The sequence below is a fragment of the Hippopotamus amphibius genome, chromosome 17, assembly GCF_030028045.1.
Source record: "Hippopotamus amphibius kiboko isolate mHipAmp2 chromosome 17, mHipAmp2.hap2, whole genome shotgun sequence".
Taxonomy (NCBI): Eukaryota; Metazoa; Chordata; class Mammalia; order Artiodactyla; family Hippopotamidae; genus Hippopotamus; species Hippopotamus amphibius.
In genome coordinates this window covers 52,670,523-52,685,161 of record NC_080202.1, presented here as the reverse complement: position 1 = coordinate 52,685,161, position 14,639 = coordinate 52,670,523, and the positions used below count along the sequence as shown (strand labels likewise).

Below are 14,639 nucleotides of genomic sequence, written 5' to 3'. Positions count from 1 at the left end.
CCAGGGTGCTACATGGGGCACCGAAGCGCTGGAAGCTGCTGCTGACCACTGCCAGGGTCAAGGTCCCCACCACTCTCGGTCACCATCCTCGCTGCTGCTGGGAACAGGACCGGCAAGGGCTCCAAGCAGGGGCTGCCTGGGGCTCAAGCCTCTTTACAGCTGCCCCCAGCACCTGCTGCAGGACCTGGCAAACACAGAGACTCCTGAGAGCACCCTCCCCTCCAGGGACAGCCAGAGTCCCCTCCCCTCAAGACTCCCACCTGGCCTCAATCTCTGGCTTAGGGGCCACTGGGCCACTGAGCCGCTGGGGCTGCAGCAGGCCTGCCTGTCTAGGTAGGAGCTAGACCATTCTCCTTCCCACCACATCACCAGGGACCAGGCCCAACAAAGCTCAGCATCAGCCCTCTGAGTCCTCCTTTTACAGGTGGGGAAACAGACACGAACAGTATAACCCAAGGGCTGGCCAGGGTCACATACTCGCCTCCTGGTGACCTGCTTGCTTATTCAGACATCCATTTAGGGCACACTGTGTGACAGAGGCCAGCAGGTCTTCCCTAGAGGATGCAGTCACAGGCCAAAGGCAGCAAGGGAGGGGCCAGGTCGGCTTGGGGAACAAGATGAGTAGGGGCATGAGAGTAGAGGTGAGCTTTCAGGGAAGCCTAGCAGAATTGGGCGGGGGGGGGGGGGCACCTGGGCAGGGATGAGCCCACCTGGTCTGAGGCTGACAGGTGTGGAGCCTGGAGGGAGGGGTGAGCTAAGGCCCCTGAGAAGGGCCCCACCTGAACCACCACCACCATCTCTTCTGGACAAGAGCCATCAGATCTGAGATGTGCTGGGGGTGGGGAGGGGTGTCAGTGGATGAGGCAGACCAGCAGGGGCTGGGAAGGTTCTGGCAGGGGAGGCTGCTGCAGGTCAGAGAGCAGGGGCAGGGGGGGAAGCTAGCTGTGTCTGGGGCACTGCATCTCCCCAGGAAGGTGAGGCCATGCGTCAAGGTGGCCACAACAAACAGGCCTAGCGTGACCTGGCCTCTGCGAGCTTCTGTTTCCCCGTCTGAAAACTGAGCTTGCCCAGAAAACGAGAAATAATGAACACAGGGCGTCACGCCCTGCTGGTGCCCCTCCCGGCCGCCCTCACCACTGTCCCGACTCAGTGTCCCCTCCCGCCAGCCCCGCCGCAGCCTCACCTGCCACGGACCCGGAGTCCGAGTCGGAGACGTGCGTGATGGAGAAGCGGGACGCAGGCGCTGGTGAGACAGTGAAGCGCGAGAAGGGGCTGGGCGCGGGGGGCTTGGGGGGAGCGGCGAGGACTCGCGGGGCGGGCTCCTGGGCTGGCGTCAGCAGGAGGCCATCGTCCCACTGGAACCTTCCACCTGCGAGGGGTCCGCCGTCAGTTGTGAACCAGACGCGGAGACCTCGCCTGGAGCTTGCTGTCACATCCAGGCCCCGCCCACCAACAAAATCACAGGCCCCCGCCATCTCCTCCGTCAGGGCCCGCCCCTGCCCCGCGTTGCCCCACCCCCCTCCGTGTAGCCCCGCCTCCAGCTCACCCTCTTCGGCCGCGGGGCAGTCGGGGGGACGGTCAGCCCGCCGTGGCCGGCCGGGGGCGATGGGGGAGCCTGGGCTGCCCGCCGGGAATGTGGGGGACGACTCCTTGGCGCCGGGGAAGGGCTCCCCAAGCTCCCGGGTGGGGCTTTCCTGGAGGATCAGAGCAGCACGAGTCTCCCACGGCTTCCCGTCCCGCCGCCGAACCCCGACTCCCCACGCAGAGCCCAGGGCGGCCGCCCACCTGGTCAAAGAGGTAGACGGTGACGTCGTCAAAGAAGGACACGGCTTTCTTCTTGCGTTCCAGGTCCTCGCAGAAGGCCTCGGACAGCAGGCTGGGCATCTTAAGCAGACTGCGCAGGTTGCGCGCGCTCTGGCTCTCCGCCACCACCACTGGCACGGGCAGTGCCTCCTCCTCGCTCTCCTCGCTCGGCTCCTGGATGCTGTAGCAGCGGAGCTCCTCGTCCGACTCGTCGCTGTCCTCGCTGTCCTCCTCCTCCTCCTCCGGCCGCCCCTCCGGAGCCGTGGGGAGTCCCGGCAGGGCCAGGCAGAGTGGGGTTCTGGGGGCACCTGGGCCCCCTGTCCGTTCCTGCAGGCCCGACCCTGACAGCAGTCCCAGGGTCTCCTGGAGCTCAGGGCGGTGGCTTTCTGAGCTTGGCCGGACTGGAGTCAGCAGGAAAATCTTAGAACTCCCGGGGTTGGGCATGGGTGGCACCTGGGCTGGGTCTTGGGGCCAGGAAGGCTCCAGCCTGGGGCCTGAGGGGCAGGCACTCGGCTCTGGGGAAGAGTCCTCAGACAGTGGCAGTGGCGGCACCTCCCCGGGGCCAGCGCCCTGATCTTCTCCAGGCATCCCCAACTCAGGGGCGGGCTGTGCAGACTGCAGCCTGGGGCTCTTCGGGCTCTCCAGCTCAGGTTCTGGCACACCTCTTTTCTTCTCCTTGGGGCCCAAGGGGGGCTCTGGCTCTGTGTCCAGGTCTGAGAAGTAAGCAGAGTCACGGTAGGGATTCTTCTCGCTGAGGCCACCAAGGGAAGTGGAGAGCCGAGTCTCAGGCCCTGGGCTCTCACCCTCTGAGGCCGGCTCCCCAAAGGCTGCAGGCTCACAGGGCTCGTGCGCCTCCTTGAGGACAAACTCGGGGGACTCGTAGTTCTCCGTGTCATAGCCGCTGTCCAGGGCTCGGGGCTGCCCACCAGGGGTGCCAACAGCTGATGGGCTGAAGACCTCACAGCCACCATCGCTGGCTGAGGATGGGATGTCCAAGGAGTCCAGGGAGTCAGGGGTTCCCACCTGCTTCTGCAGGGAGCGCAAGGCTGGTGTCACATCTGGTTTCTCAGCCTGCGGGCCGTCACTGGACAAGTCAGTGAAGACACCAGACGTGGCCTCAGTCGTGTCCTCGTCTTCACTGCCTGGCGCCTCCAGCTCAAGGGAGCTGCTGCCACTGTCACTGTCCAGAGTCTGGGCTGGCTCGATGGCAGGCGCCTGGCTGCCAGTGGGCGTGGGTGAGGCAGGCAGGGTGGGCGGGGTGCTGGCCTCCTCGGCGGGAAGTGGGGCTCCCTCTTGGGATGGGGACGGGATGGAGGGAAGGGGCAGCTGAAGTCCAGCAGAGCCCTCGGCCTCCTCTGCAAGCCTGGGCTCTACCTGGGGGCTGTCACCCCCACTTATGGCTGCCTCTGTCCAGGAAGATGTGACCAGGCAGGGGGCAGGTGTCAGCCCCTCAGCAGGATACAGGTGGGGGAGGCCAAGGCAGCGGCCCAGCTCCTGACCAGAGGGGGCCTCCTTTGGCCCAAGGAGAGGCTCTCTGGGATCCCCTGGAGTCAGAGGATGGCTCAACTCAGGGACGGCCCGGAGGGTCTGCTTCACGCCAGGGCAGCAGTCCATGTAGCCCGAGAGGCCCGGGACCCAGGATTCTGGGGCTCGGCTTCCGCTGTTGTTGTTGGCAGACACATTGGAGCTCCAGTGTCCGTGCTGGGCGGCCCTGGGCGCCTCAGCCTCCCCCAGCTCCTCCCCACCTGGGGACGGCTGGGCCCCGGAGCTCCCAGAGGGGGAGGTGCCCAGCGGGTCCTCAAAGAAGGGCGGGCAGAAGGCCCCCAGGCCCCAGTCAATATCCTCTGCTCCAGACTGCGCCAGCATCGGGGTCTCCGGTGAGGGAGAGCGTGAGGCGCAGGGCAGATCGCGGGTGTGGCTGCTGCACGGGTGGTAGTCGCAGTGGCTCCAGGGGCCATCGGCGGGTGGCGCGTGGCCCAGCAGCGGCTCCATGACCAGTGAGGCGGCCGCGCTGCCATCGGAGTCGTCATCGTGGTCACTGCCATCGGGGCACAGGGCGGCGGCGAGCATGCTGGGGGCACAGCCGGCGCAGTCGGGGTCATGGCCGGCAGCAGGCGCAGGGTCTTCCAGGCGGATGAAGTACTCGCTGCCCACCGAGGGGCTGTGAGCGCTGAGCACCGGCACCACGCCCGGGGGGGCGCCGTCAGGGACGCAGAGCTCCTGCAGACGCGCGGCTCGGCCCGGACTCAGTGCGCCCTCAGGCGGCGGGAAGGCCTCGGCGCTGCGGCCCACTTCCCACTTGTACTCGAAGTTGAGGCCGCGGCTCGTCTCAGTCACCGTCAGCACGTCGTCGCCGTCCGCGTGGAAGCTGTCGCCAGCGAACTGCTCCAGCAGTGGGAAGGATGAGGTGGCAGCCAGCTCGCCGCCCATGCCCCCCAGTGCCAGGCCTGTTGCCCCCAGCCCGGGACCCGTGCCGCCCCCGCCGGGCCGCAGTGAGCGCCAGCGCCGCTCAAATTCCTCCTCAGCCTCGGTGGCACCTTTGGCGCACAGGTAGGACAACAGCAGGTGCACCTCCTCAGCCGTCGGCCGCTGCTCAGGCTGCAGCCAGCAGAACTGCATCACCTCATACCTGCAGGAGGGGATGCCCTGGGGCTCAGTCCCTGCCCCGCCACGGTGGGCCTGCCCAGACAGGACCCCAGCCCCCAGGGAGCAAGCCAGCCTGCCCTCAGCACAAGGGTCTGAGTTCCCCTCCTTCTCACACTCAGAATCCCCTGAGGGTAGTTAAAGACATCTCCTAAAGTGGGCTCAGTGGTTTGGGAGACGGCAGTGGACCAGGGCACTGTTCCCTTAGCTTATCCCTGCCAGGCCTGCAGGCAAATTTGTGTTTTGGGTAAAGAGGCCATTCCACTGTGGGCACAGGGTGGGGCCCAGAGGTCACTGCCGGCCGGGGGGAGCCAGGGAGAGCTGGAAACCCAGGCCGTCAGGAGGAGCCACTTTTGCTCTGGGGACTCAGAGCAGCCCCCTTTGTCTTGGCCTTCCTGCTGGGGACATCCCCACCCTTGCCTGGCATCACGGGGTCCTCACCAGCGGTCAGAGAGGGTCAGCTGCAGCTGGGGCTTGGGCAGCTTGAGCTGCTGCTCCCGGACAGCGTAGGCCAGCACTTGCCGGTCGGAGTGGTGGGGGTAGGGCTGCGCTCCCAGCTCAAAGAGCTCCCAGATGGTCACGCCCAGGGACCTGTGGGGGTGACAGCCATCAGAGGCCTGGCATGGCTGGCCAAGGCACGGCTACAAAGGGTCACGAAGACTTGGGTGCCCATCATCACACCAGTGGCCAGAGGATGGCGCCTTCCTTTAGTAAATGGGCAGGACATGCCACCTGGCCAGGCCTGAGCCTATGCCCAGGGTGCCTGGACAAATAAAAGCCAGACTGGCCTCCCACGAACCAAGTCAACTTGTTCATTCATTCCTTCCCTTGCCGGGCTGAAGCCCAGACACTGCCAGGTGCAGGAGCTGCCCTGGAGAAGCTCCCAGTCCCGCCAGGCACCTGCGGAGGCTGGAGGGAGGGGTGAGTCTAGGTACATCCCAGCCAGCGTGAGTGGGCCAGGGGAACAGGGGCTGGGAGTGCACGTGGGGCTGGGAGAAGGCAACTGGGAGCCTTCCAGTGGGTGGTGGCTTCACCCCGCTCCTGGGGACCCCAGGCTGTCCGGGGAGACTGGGGGCATGAGGGACAGAACAGATTTGGCAACAGAGAAGTCACAGCACCCTTGGCCAAAGCCATCTAGGGGACCTCAGTGTGGGCGGGCAGGCGGGCAGGGGAGGGTCAGCCAGATGGAGAGTCGAGTGGGGGAGTGGAGTGTCCATGACGGGGGCACAGTTAATGGCTCAGGGGAGACCCTGGAGAGCTCAGGAGGCGGGGCTAGGCCCTGGATCCCGGCCCTGAGGGCTCATCAGGAGCCGAGGGAGGCCCGACAGGCCCGGGAGGAAGCAGGAGAGGGAAGCAGAGGCTGGTCAAGGCCAGGGACAGGGGACCACCACAGCCAAGCCTCTGGAGGCTGCAGTCCTGGGTCCAAACGCCCACTCTGTGCCCAGCCCGGAGCCTCTAGGCCGCAGTCACAGGAGACCCCCGTCCCCTCTCACAGAAACAGATGCTACCATGAGGCCCCGCATCTCATCAGCTTGCCCGAGGGCGCTGATCCTGAGGTCTTCGGGCATCGGCCCAGTGGGTCCTGGGGAGGGGCGGGGCAGGGCTTCCTCCCCAGGCCCCATAGGCCCCGCTGCTCTGCCAGCCCAGCTGCTGCGGGCCATGGCACCGGGCAGCAACAAGGGGCTCCAGAACCCCCACGACCTCACACAGGGCCGTGTTTGGGGCGACAGGGCCGTGGCCTCACTTTGAGCGGCCAGCCTCCAACGCCAGGGAGCCGGCGGGCGGATGGGACTCAGCCCCCCAGCGCCCTCACTGGACACGCACTCGGCACCAGGCAGGGCCTCCATAAGGGCCGACGGTCGCAGGCGGGCATAAAGTCATCGGCTTTCAGGGGTCCACGTCCTCACGGGGACCGCTGGGCCCACACTCACCACACGTTGCTGGCCTTGGTCTGGTCCACCACCAGCAGGTTGCAGTGCACCTCGTCCACCAGCTCGGGCGCGATCCAGCGCAGCGGCACCCACAGCTGGTCGGCCGTCACGAAGTAGTCCTCCTGTCAGCACGTGGGACAGTGTCACCCCGAGGGCCCGCCTGGCCGGCCCTGCCCTGGCCCGGCCCGGCCCACTCACCCTGTATTTGCCGTGAGACAGGCCATAGTCGCCAATCTTCACCGTCAGGTCGGCCGTGAGCAGGCAGTTCCTCAGGGCCAGGTCACTGGGGGGCGGGAGGGTGGTGTCAGGCGGCGGTGCCGGGCTGGGGCGTCCAGAGCACCGAGGGGGCTGGGCCACTTGTCACCAAGGGCATCCTGGGCTCGGTTCGGTGGGTGGGTGGAAAGGGGCATCTGAGAGGCTCCCCGCCCTCCCCCTGCACAGAGCCTCAGCCCCTCACCCAGCGCTGGACGCTTCGAGGGCCTGAGTGGATGGGGCCACCCGTGTCAGAATGCAGAAAAGGAAAACGAGTCCCAAGGGCCCTCCTTGGACCAGGCCTGCCTCACTGGAACCCCGTCCCCTGACCCCAGTCCACTCCCCTGCTTCTCCTCCGACACCAGTCTGCTGACCCGTCCCTGGGGGGCGAGCCAGCCCGGGGACGCCGCAGTCTCCTCCCGCCCACCACACTGCGCCCTCCTCTCCCTGGAGGCAGGCGTCAGTGGGGAACCAGGGCTCCGGGGGACCTGCCCCTGCCCTGCCCTGCCCACACAGGGCCCCAGGCAGGGTGGGGGTGTGGAGTGCCCACCCAGCAGTACCGCTCACCCCCGCCGTTGCCTCCCGCCCACGGCCGACCTTGGCTGCCGGCTTCTCCCCTGCCTGCCTGGTGGCCCCATGGGTGTCTGGGCCCCAGGGCACGGGGGCAAACGTGGGGTAAGCACACCGGCCAAAGTGCTGCTGTGCCGGGGGCCTAAGACGGGCTGGGTGGGCGCGGCGGGCAGGTCGGGAGGCTGGCAGCTGCCCTCTTCAACAAAATCACTGATGCTGGAGTTGCATGTGTCATCACTCAGCACCAGGATATTGTTGGGGAGGACGGCCCGTGCGCTGTCCGGGGCTGGCGGGGCCACATCCATCGCCACTTCTTCTGGCACGTTCCCCTACGCTGGGCCCTGGCCCGTCTTTCCGACTTCAGGGGCCAGGGCGGGAAGCAGGACAGAGTCACCCCTCCCCCTGGGCCTGAGGGAGACAGAGGAGAGCGCGGGCTGGCGTAGGGCCACCAGGCGGCACTGACCGCCTCGGGGACAGAGGATGGGCCTCAGACCCTACCGCCTGCCTGGCCAGGCCAGCTGGACAGTGGGCATCGCCTCGCTTAACCCTCCTGCAGAAGCAGGTGTCCAGCTCCCACCTACCTAGCGTTTCTTATTTGACAAAATCCCTTTGCACAGTAATCCCTAGAGGCTGATCAAAGACTCACCCGGTTAGCTGAGGATCCACCTTACACGGCCCCCACAGTGGCGTGGAGAGCTCCTGCGCCACCCGCGCCCTCACCTGTGCACATAGTTGTTGCGATGCAGGTGCAGGACGCCACAGGCCACCTCACAGGCCATGCGCTGCAGGGTCAGGGGGTCGGGGGCCATGGACTCTGCCAGCCGACAGCTCCGCAGGTAGCCCTTGAGGTCCCCCTGCCGGGAAAAGCAGCACCGTCACCTGCCAGCAGGGCGCCCGTGCAAGCCCACTGCCCAGCCCCTCCCCTCCCCAGCAGGGCCCGTGGGGGAACAGGCGTCCTGCTAATGCCGCGGGGCCACCGCTGCCCAGAGGAGCCCCTGTGTCCACCCCCCCCCCAGAGGCCAGCTCTCAGCAGGAGGACCCCGTAGGCAGGGGACACTTTCCCCAAGCTGACCTCCCCAGCCCCAGGCAGCCCTACGGGCTAGCAGGGCCACATCGCGCATACAGACCACGGGGCCCAGATGCCCGCCGCCTCTCAGCTGGTGGGTGGCAGAGAGGCCACACGAGCAGTGACGCAGAGCCTGGACGGAACCTAGAGCTGGTGACCAGAGGGTCCGCTGGCAACTCCCTGACCTGCCGACACCACCCAGCTCCAGGGAGGGCCCAGCCATCCTGGAAAAGCCCCGGGAGACTCCACCAGGGGTCCAGAAACTAGACAGTGGGGGGGCCCATGCCTGCGGAGGGCGCCTCCCTGTCCGCAAGCAGCTCAGCTGTGTATGTGTGTGTGCGTGTGTGTGTGTGTGAGGGGGCCTGAGGGGCCGTCTGCAGGCACAGTCGCAGGCCCAAGACTAAAACGTGAGCGAGGCCGTGGACCAGATGCGAGAGCTCTAAGCCTCCCAAGCGGGCCGGGGGGCCTCTCGGGAAAACCGCCGTGACTCTGAGCCGCACGGGCAGATGGGCAAGCAGCTGCCCCCCCACCCAGGGTACAGTGGAGTCCCAACCCCGACAGCCACCATCTCTATTGAGGTGGGGGACCTCCCTCCTCCCCCAGGCCACACTGTGGGAGACAGTGGTGCAGGGCCACCTGGACCCCACTTTGCAGGGATGTGAGGCCCACAGGGTTGGGGTGAGGGGTCCCCAGCTCAGCAAAGGCCCCTCTGCAGGGAGGCCAGGCCCACCTTCCAGAAGCATGGGGCAGGGGCAGGAGGGCCAGGGAGCAGGCAACTCACCATCGGGCAGAACTCCATCACCAACAGGTAGGGCGTCACCTCGGCACACTGGGCCAGGCACTGGAGCAGGTTGCTGTGCTGCAGGGCCCTGCAGGAGCCAACAGGCTGCCCCCCTGACTCGCACTCAGGGCAGGAGGGGGCAGGCGGGGAGGGGGGCTGGCTCCGCAGGGCAGGGGAGGAGCGGGACAGCACAGAGCTTGCCTTTGTCTACAGGGCCCGCGCCCCCACCTCCCGGCCAGTGGCCCACCCCCTCCGGCCGAGCCTGTCCCCAGGTGCCACCCACCTGTAAGGCTGCGCCTCCTCCAGGAACTGCATCTGCTCCTGCACGCTGGCACTCGCCTTCAGCTCCTTCACCACCACCTGGGTGCTGCTAATGCCCGAGTTCACCTCCCCAAGGAACACCTGAGGGGCAGGTGTCACCAGGTGGGCGGACTCCATCCTCCCTAAGCTCCGCCCCCAGCCTTGCTCTTTCAGCCAAAGTACGGATCCTTCTGTGCCTCAGTTTACTCATCTGCAAAATGGGTTCTGGACCCCTCCTGGGCAAGCCCTCCTGGCTGCAATACTCCGTCTTTTGTGTCTGCCTCCCCTGAGGTCCCCAGCTGTTCTCAGAGCTTTAGGGGTTTGCAGTGAGGAAGATGGACCCATTGTCCCACCCAGGCTGGTGGTCAGGGAGAAGCCAGGACCAAGGAGCTGCTCCCCGTCCCTGCCCAATCAGAGGCACTTCCCAGCATGATACCAGGATCTGCAGAGAAGAGGCTGCCAGACCCTGAGGTCCCCAGGGAGGGGCCCAGTAGGGCACACCTTAAGACCCCAGGACTGGGAGGTTTCTAGGAGAAGCAGGTCTCCACCACGCCCTCTCCACCTGCCAGGCAAAAGAGGGGACCAGGCTGCCAGTCCCTCCCCCACCCCAACCCGGAGGACGGCAACTCACCTTCCCGAACCAGCCGTGGCCTATCTCTTCCAAGTACAGGAGGCTATGCCGGCCCAGGTCTGTGGACTTGAGCAGCTGCACTGTAACAGGGCAGGGGGCTCAGAGACGCCAGCTCAGCCTCCGTCATCACCCCCATCTTCTCTCGCCTGGCCCCTAGAGGGGCTGCCTGAGTGGCCTGTCGTGGGGAGCTGCCCTGAGCCCCCTGCTCCCTCCTGATGGGGGCTGCCATCAGGAGCAGGGTGCCTGCTGCCCAGGGGAGCTGCGGACCTGCATGCCACACCTGGGCATCTTCCTGAGTGGGCCCGGGAAGGCTGTGCCCCAAGCTACAGGGCCAACGCAGGCTGGAGGCCGCAGGGCCTGCAGCCGGGCAGGCAGTGCAGCTGGGGCGGAGGCCGTGGGGAGGAGGGCAGTGGAGGGGTCCGTCCCCTCACCCCTGCCGCAGGCTGGCATTCCAGCGCCAGGCACGCCAAAGGCTCCTTTGTTGGGGGCTGCTTGGCACAGCCCCGTACGGAACACACTGAGCTCATTCTCTCGCAGGCCGGGCTGGGTGAGGTCAGTGGGGAGGAAGGGTCAGTGAGGGCCCCAGAGGAAGGGTCAGAGCTGCTGAGCCCACCCACACCCCGCCTGTGCCCCAAGGGATTCCCTGAATTCTGCTCCCACACCAACTGCCCAGAGGGCCCAGGGGACAGGCTGAGCCTGGCAGCCAGCGGACTCCGAGGGTGAGGGGCTGCTCCCAGGGATGTGGAACTTGATGCTGCACAGAACTGGTGGCAGGGGGTCCCATTGGGCCCTGGGTGCCAGGGCTCCTCCCCCTGGGCCCCAGCCTGCTGCCCCCCACATATCCAGCCTGGGGTCTCCCCTGGCAGGCTCAGCAGTCCTGACAGTGGACACGGGGGCAGTGATGGAGGTGGGGCACGCCGACTGCCAGCCAACGGGAAAGTTCTCCTGGCAGCTGCAGGAGGCATGGCAGGCCAGGGATCCTGGGGTCCACACCCAAGAGGCAGCACCCACAGAGCCAGGCTGGGGAGACTGAAGGCTGGGCCTTGCTGGGCCATCTTCCCCCACAGTTTAGAGGGGTGGTACCTGCTGCCCAAGTTTTTAATCCTTGACCTCCAGGTGGGCTGCCCTCCCAGCATCACCCAAATCTCGCCCCCTCCCCAAAAGTGGGGTACCAGAGAACAGATTCCAGGGCTAAAAAATGGAAAAAGCATACAATCACTGCCCTCTCCTGGGTCCCTGACCCTCTCATCCTCAGGGCCAGTCCCCTAAGGGGTGGGAGAAGCTGGGTCTCAAAGATTCCTCCGGATCCTAGGCACACACACTGCCGGGGCGGGGGACAGGCCCAGGCCAGGGGTGCAGTGTTCCCTGGGGAGGCCCCTTGCTCCGCACCAGCTCCTAGCATCCAGCAGTGTCAGCACAGGCTCAGAGACTCCCATAGTCACCCAGGAAGGTTGGGAGACCTCCTATAGCAGAGACCCCAACTTCAAGATTTTATGGGGTATTCCTTTGAACCCGTTGACCGAGGAGCCCCAGGCCCTGAAATTCCTGCCCAGCTGCTGAGGTCTCCTCCAGGAGACACTGGCGGGGCGGGGCTGGGGAGCGACAGTCATGAGGCCCAGGGGCTGGGCCCAGCCCAGTGCCTTAGAGGCCCCCAACCTATGATGAAGGCAGGGCTCCAGGGTGGGCAGCATCGTGGCCAGGACCCAGCAGGGCCCAGAACACAAGCAGGTGGGGCAGGCCCGCTCACCACAGGCCCTGGTGCCAACAGACCCTGGGGGCGGGGTCTGTTGGCACCAGGGCCTGACACCCCACTCAGTGCCCCTGAAGGAGCTGGGGTGGGCACAGGCTGGCCTAGGAGCTTCCAGGGAGGGGGACTGGGGCCAGGGACCCCCTACCAGCCTCCAGACACAACTGGGAGTTCTCCCAGCGCTGCATCAGGCGGATGTGGGTTCAAAGCCCAACTTGGCCGTTGACCTTTAACCTCTGGAGTTTGGGTCCCGCATCTGCCGTGTGGGTGGCCAGCCTGGTGGGGGGACCCCAGGATGGGGTGAGTGGGAGACATGGCAAGGAAATCACGGGAGGAGGTCCCACCTGCATCTGCAACCTGAATGCACTGGGGGGACCTAGGCCCCTCCTGCCCCTGCGGCAGGGTCCTGAGCAAAAGGCTCCACCCACAGAGGGAGCCCCAAAGAGCTCCTCCCAAGTGGGTGGGCCCATGTCCTGGGTCCAGCATCCCAGGGACCACAGAGAAGCCCCTCCTCCCAGCACAGGGGTGCCCATCCCAGGACCAGAGGGAGCACCCCCGCCCCTCTGCACAGCGGCCCTGGCTGGCCCGAGCCTGCTCACAGTGCCCAGGTCCCAGGAGAAGGGGGCACACACCAGCACCTTGCCTCCCCTCCCTGGAAGCACCAACCCCGAGCCACACCCTACGCCCACCTGGGGGCTCACTCACCTGACCGCCCAGGCTGCTTGGCCATGGGCAGGGAGACCTCGGTGAGTGGCAGGACGTACACGTCGGGCCCGTTCTGAGCCGCTGCCGCCGGGGAGCCCTGTGCCGAGAAGTCGGCCGCGTACTCTTCCCCCTCGGCATTCTCAAACTCCTGGGCCGAGCAGGCGACACATGCGGTGAGCTCCCGGGCTCCCCAGAATGGGGAGTGGCAGGGGGCAGGGCAGGCAGGGAACGAGGGGTGCAGACCAGCTCTGAAAGGCCCCTTTCTTCCCAGGGCCCAGCTCCCACCAGCACCCCTGCCAGCTGCCCCCTCCACCCACCTCCTCGCTCCTCGGGGCAGAGAACAGACCCCATTCCTAGCCACCCCCTCCCCAGGGACACCAGCTGTCCCAGAAGGGAGGGGTTTGTTTTGTATCAGTTGGAGGGCGGGCATTTGCCTCCCACAGGCAGAGCCTCAAGGGTGGGGGCCGTGAGCCCCAGGGCACCCGCGCCTCCCCTGGCCTCAGCCCACCCACACCCACGCCTACCAGGCTCGGGTCAGGGGGGCAGCACCAGCCCCACACTGGCAGGGGGTGGCCTGGGGCTGGAGGCCAGCTGCCCCTGCCCATCCAGAGTCAGCCCCCAATGCTCTCAGCCACCCCACCTCTCAGCAGCCTTCGCCCTGGGGTGGGGGCACCCACGGCCAGTCGCTTCAGGGTCACGGCTGGGGACCCAGGACAGGGGCTCCGTCACCCCAGCAGCCCTGCCCCAGTGGACAAGCAGCTAAGTGCCTCGCCCCTCCCAGACAAAGAGCATTCCGGAGAGCCCACCCACCAGCTTCACCCCTAGCAGGTACTGCCACCTACCACGGCCATCTGCCTGCTGGCCCCCTGGACCCTGACCCAGACGGGCCAGCGTCCGTCCACTCCCCGGGCTCCTTAAGAGCGGGGGAGTGCCCTGGGCGCCGGGCTGGGGCCCACCTGGCCCGGCTGCTATTTTGAACTTCAGCTCCCCGTGCCCTACCGTCGGAGGAAGCCCCCTCACATTCCTGAGCCACAGCCACGTCTCCCAGGAGCCCCAGGCTAGAAGCAGAACCACAGTAGCAGCGCCGCAGGCCCGTCTGACTCAGACAGACCGCTGCCAGGTGGGGAAACAGAGGCCGAAGCTGAGGGACGTCCGAGGAGCTCAGTGGGGCCGCCCCCTGTGGACAGGCGGCTGGACTGGCAGCCAGGAGGCCCAGGTTCCTCGCCCGGCGCTGTGACCCGAGGACCCTCCTTTCTCCGGGCCTCGCGTTCCTCGGCTGCAAGAGGGAGGCTGGGAGCCCTCTGGGGTGTCCCTGCGGGCCAGTCCCAGCCTGTACTCAGAGAGGACAGAGCCCCTGGGGACAAGGCCTGCAGGGACTCCCCCTCCCCAGGGCCCAGGAGACCACCGTTGGGCCTCGGGCATGTCAGGACCACCCCCCTCGCCTCATAGTCCCAGGGGCGGCTCTGCAGAGGGCACAGATGCCCACCCACCCCCGCCACAGTCTGGCCCCGGCCCGTTACCTGACGATGCCACCTGGAGGCCCGCCAGACGGAGCCCGCAGAGCGGGCGATCAGGTAGGACAGCGTGAGCATCGCTGCCCAGCCCCTTCCCCCAGCACGGCTCCAGGCAGGGGAGCCCAGCACTGGCCCCCCAGAGCCCAGGCGGGAGCCCGCTGTGCAGGCAGGCCCTCCCACTGAGGCGTACTGCTGCTGGAATGTTCTGGGCACCATGTTCCCAGGAGGTGAGGAGGGCACGGGTAGGAGGGGGCCGCGCCGGCCCTTGTTTGGGGCCTTGTTCTCACAGCGCCCTGAGGAGGGGCTGACTTATACGACAGCCAGAAGGCCCACCCCAGGCCCCCGCCCCCAGCCCAGCCCTCCCCCCCCCCACCCCCCGCCCTGCTTTGGCCCCAGGATCCTCCAGGAAAATACCAGCATCGCCTGGCCCAGCCCACTGTGTGCCTGCAGGACAGGGGGACAGGGACGGGCGCAGGACACCTGGGCAGGGGCTTGGCAGCAGACCTGTGGCTCCCGGGGCCACGGGCCTGCCGCCCCGGCCCTGAGCTTCCCCGGCCCACCCCTCAGAGAGCTATGGGAGGATGGCCTGGGTGTGAAATGTGGCAGAGACACCCTTGTAAAAGGCAAGCACCAGGCAGATGCCAGCTCCCTCGTCCCTCACTGTGATGGGACATACCAGGGGGAGGGGGAGGGCAC

The 14,639-nt window shown here is 66.9% G+C and overlaps 1 protein-coding gene across 1 annotated transcript; it reads right to left on the bottom strand.

Moving 5' to 3' along the window:
- Positions 1-1,130: 1,130 nt before the first annotated feature.
- Positions 1,131-14,159, bottom strand: AATK (apoptosis associated tyrosine kinase). Its single transcript, XM_057713865.1, has 14 exons — positions 13,950-14,159; positions 13,429-13,606; positions 13,070-13,129; positions 12,430-12,615; positions 9,978-10,057; positions 9,330-9,448; positions 9,047-9,134; positions 7,920-8,053; positions 6,576-6,660; positions 6,378-6,499; positions 4,888-5,037; positions 1,786-4,432; positions 1,547-1,694; positions 1,131-1,369 (listed from the first exon to the last, which is right to left on the bottom strand). The coding sequence occupies exons 1-14, from the start codon at positions 14,157-14,159 to the stop codon at positions 1,131-1,133; spliced, it is 4,446 nt and encodes a 1,481-aa protein (XP_057569848.1).
- Between the last annotated feature and the right edge of the window lie 480 nt (positions 14,160-14,639).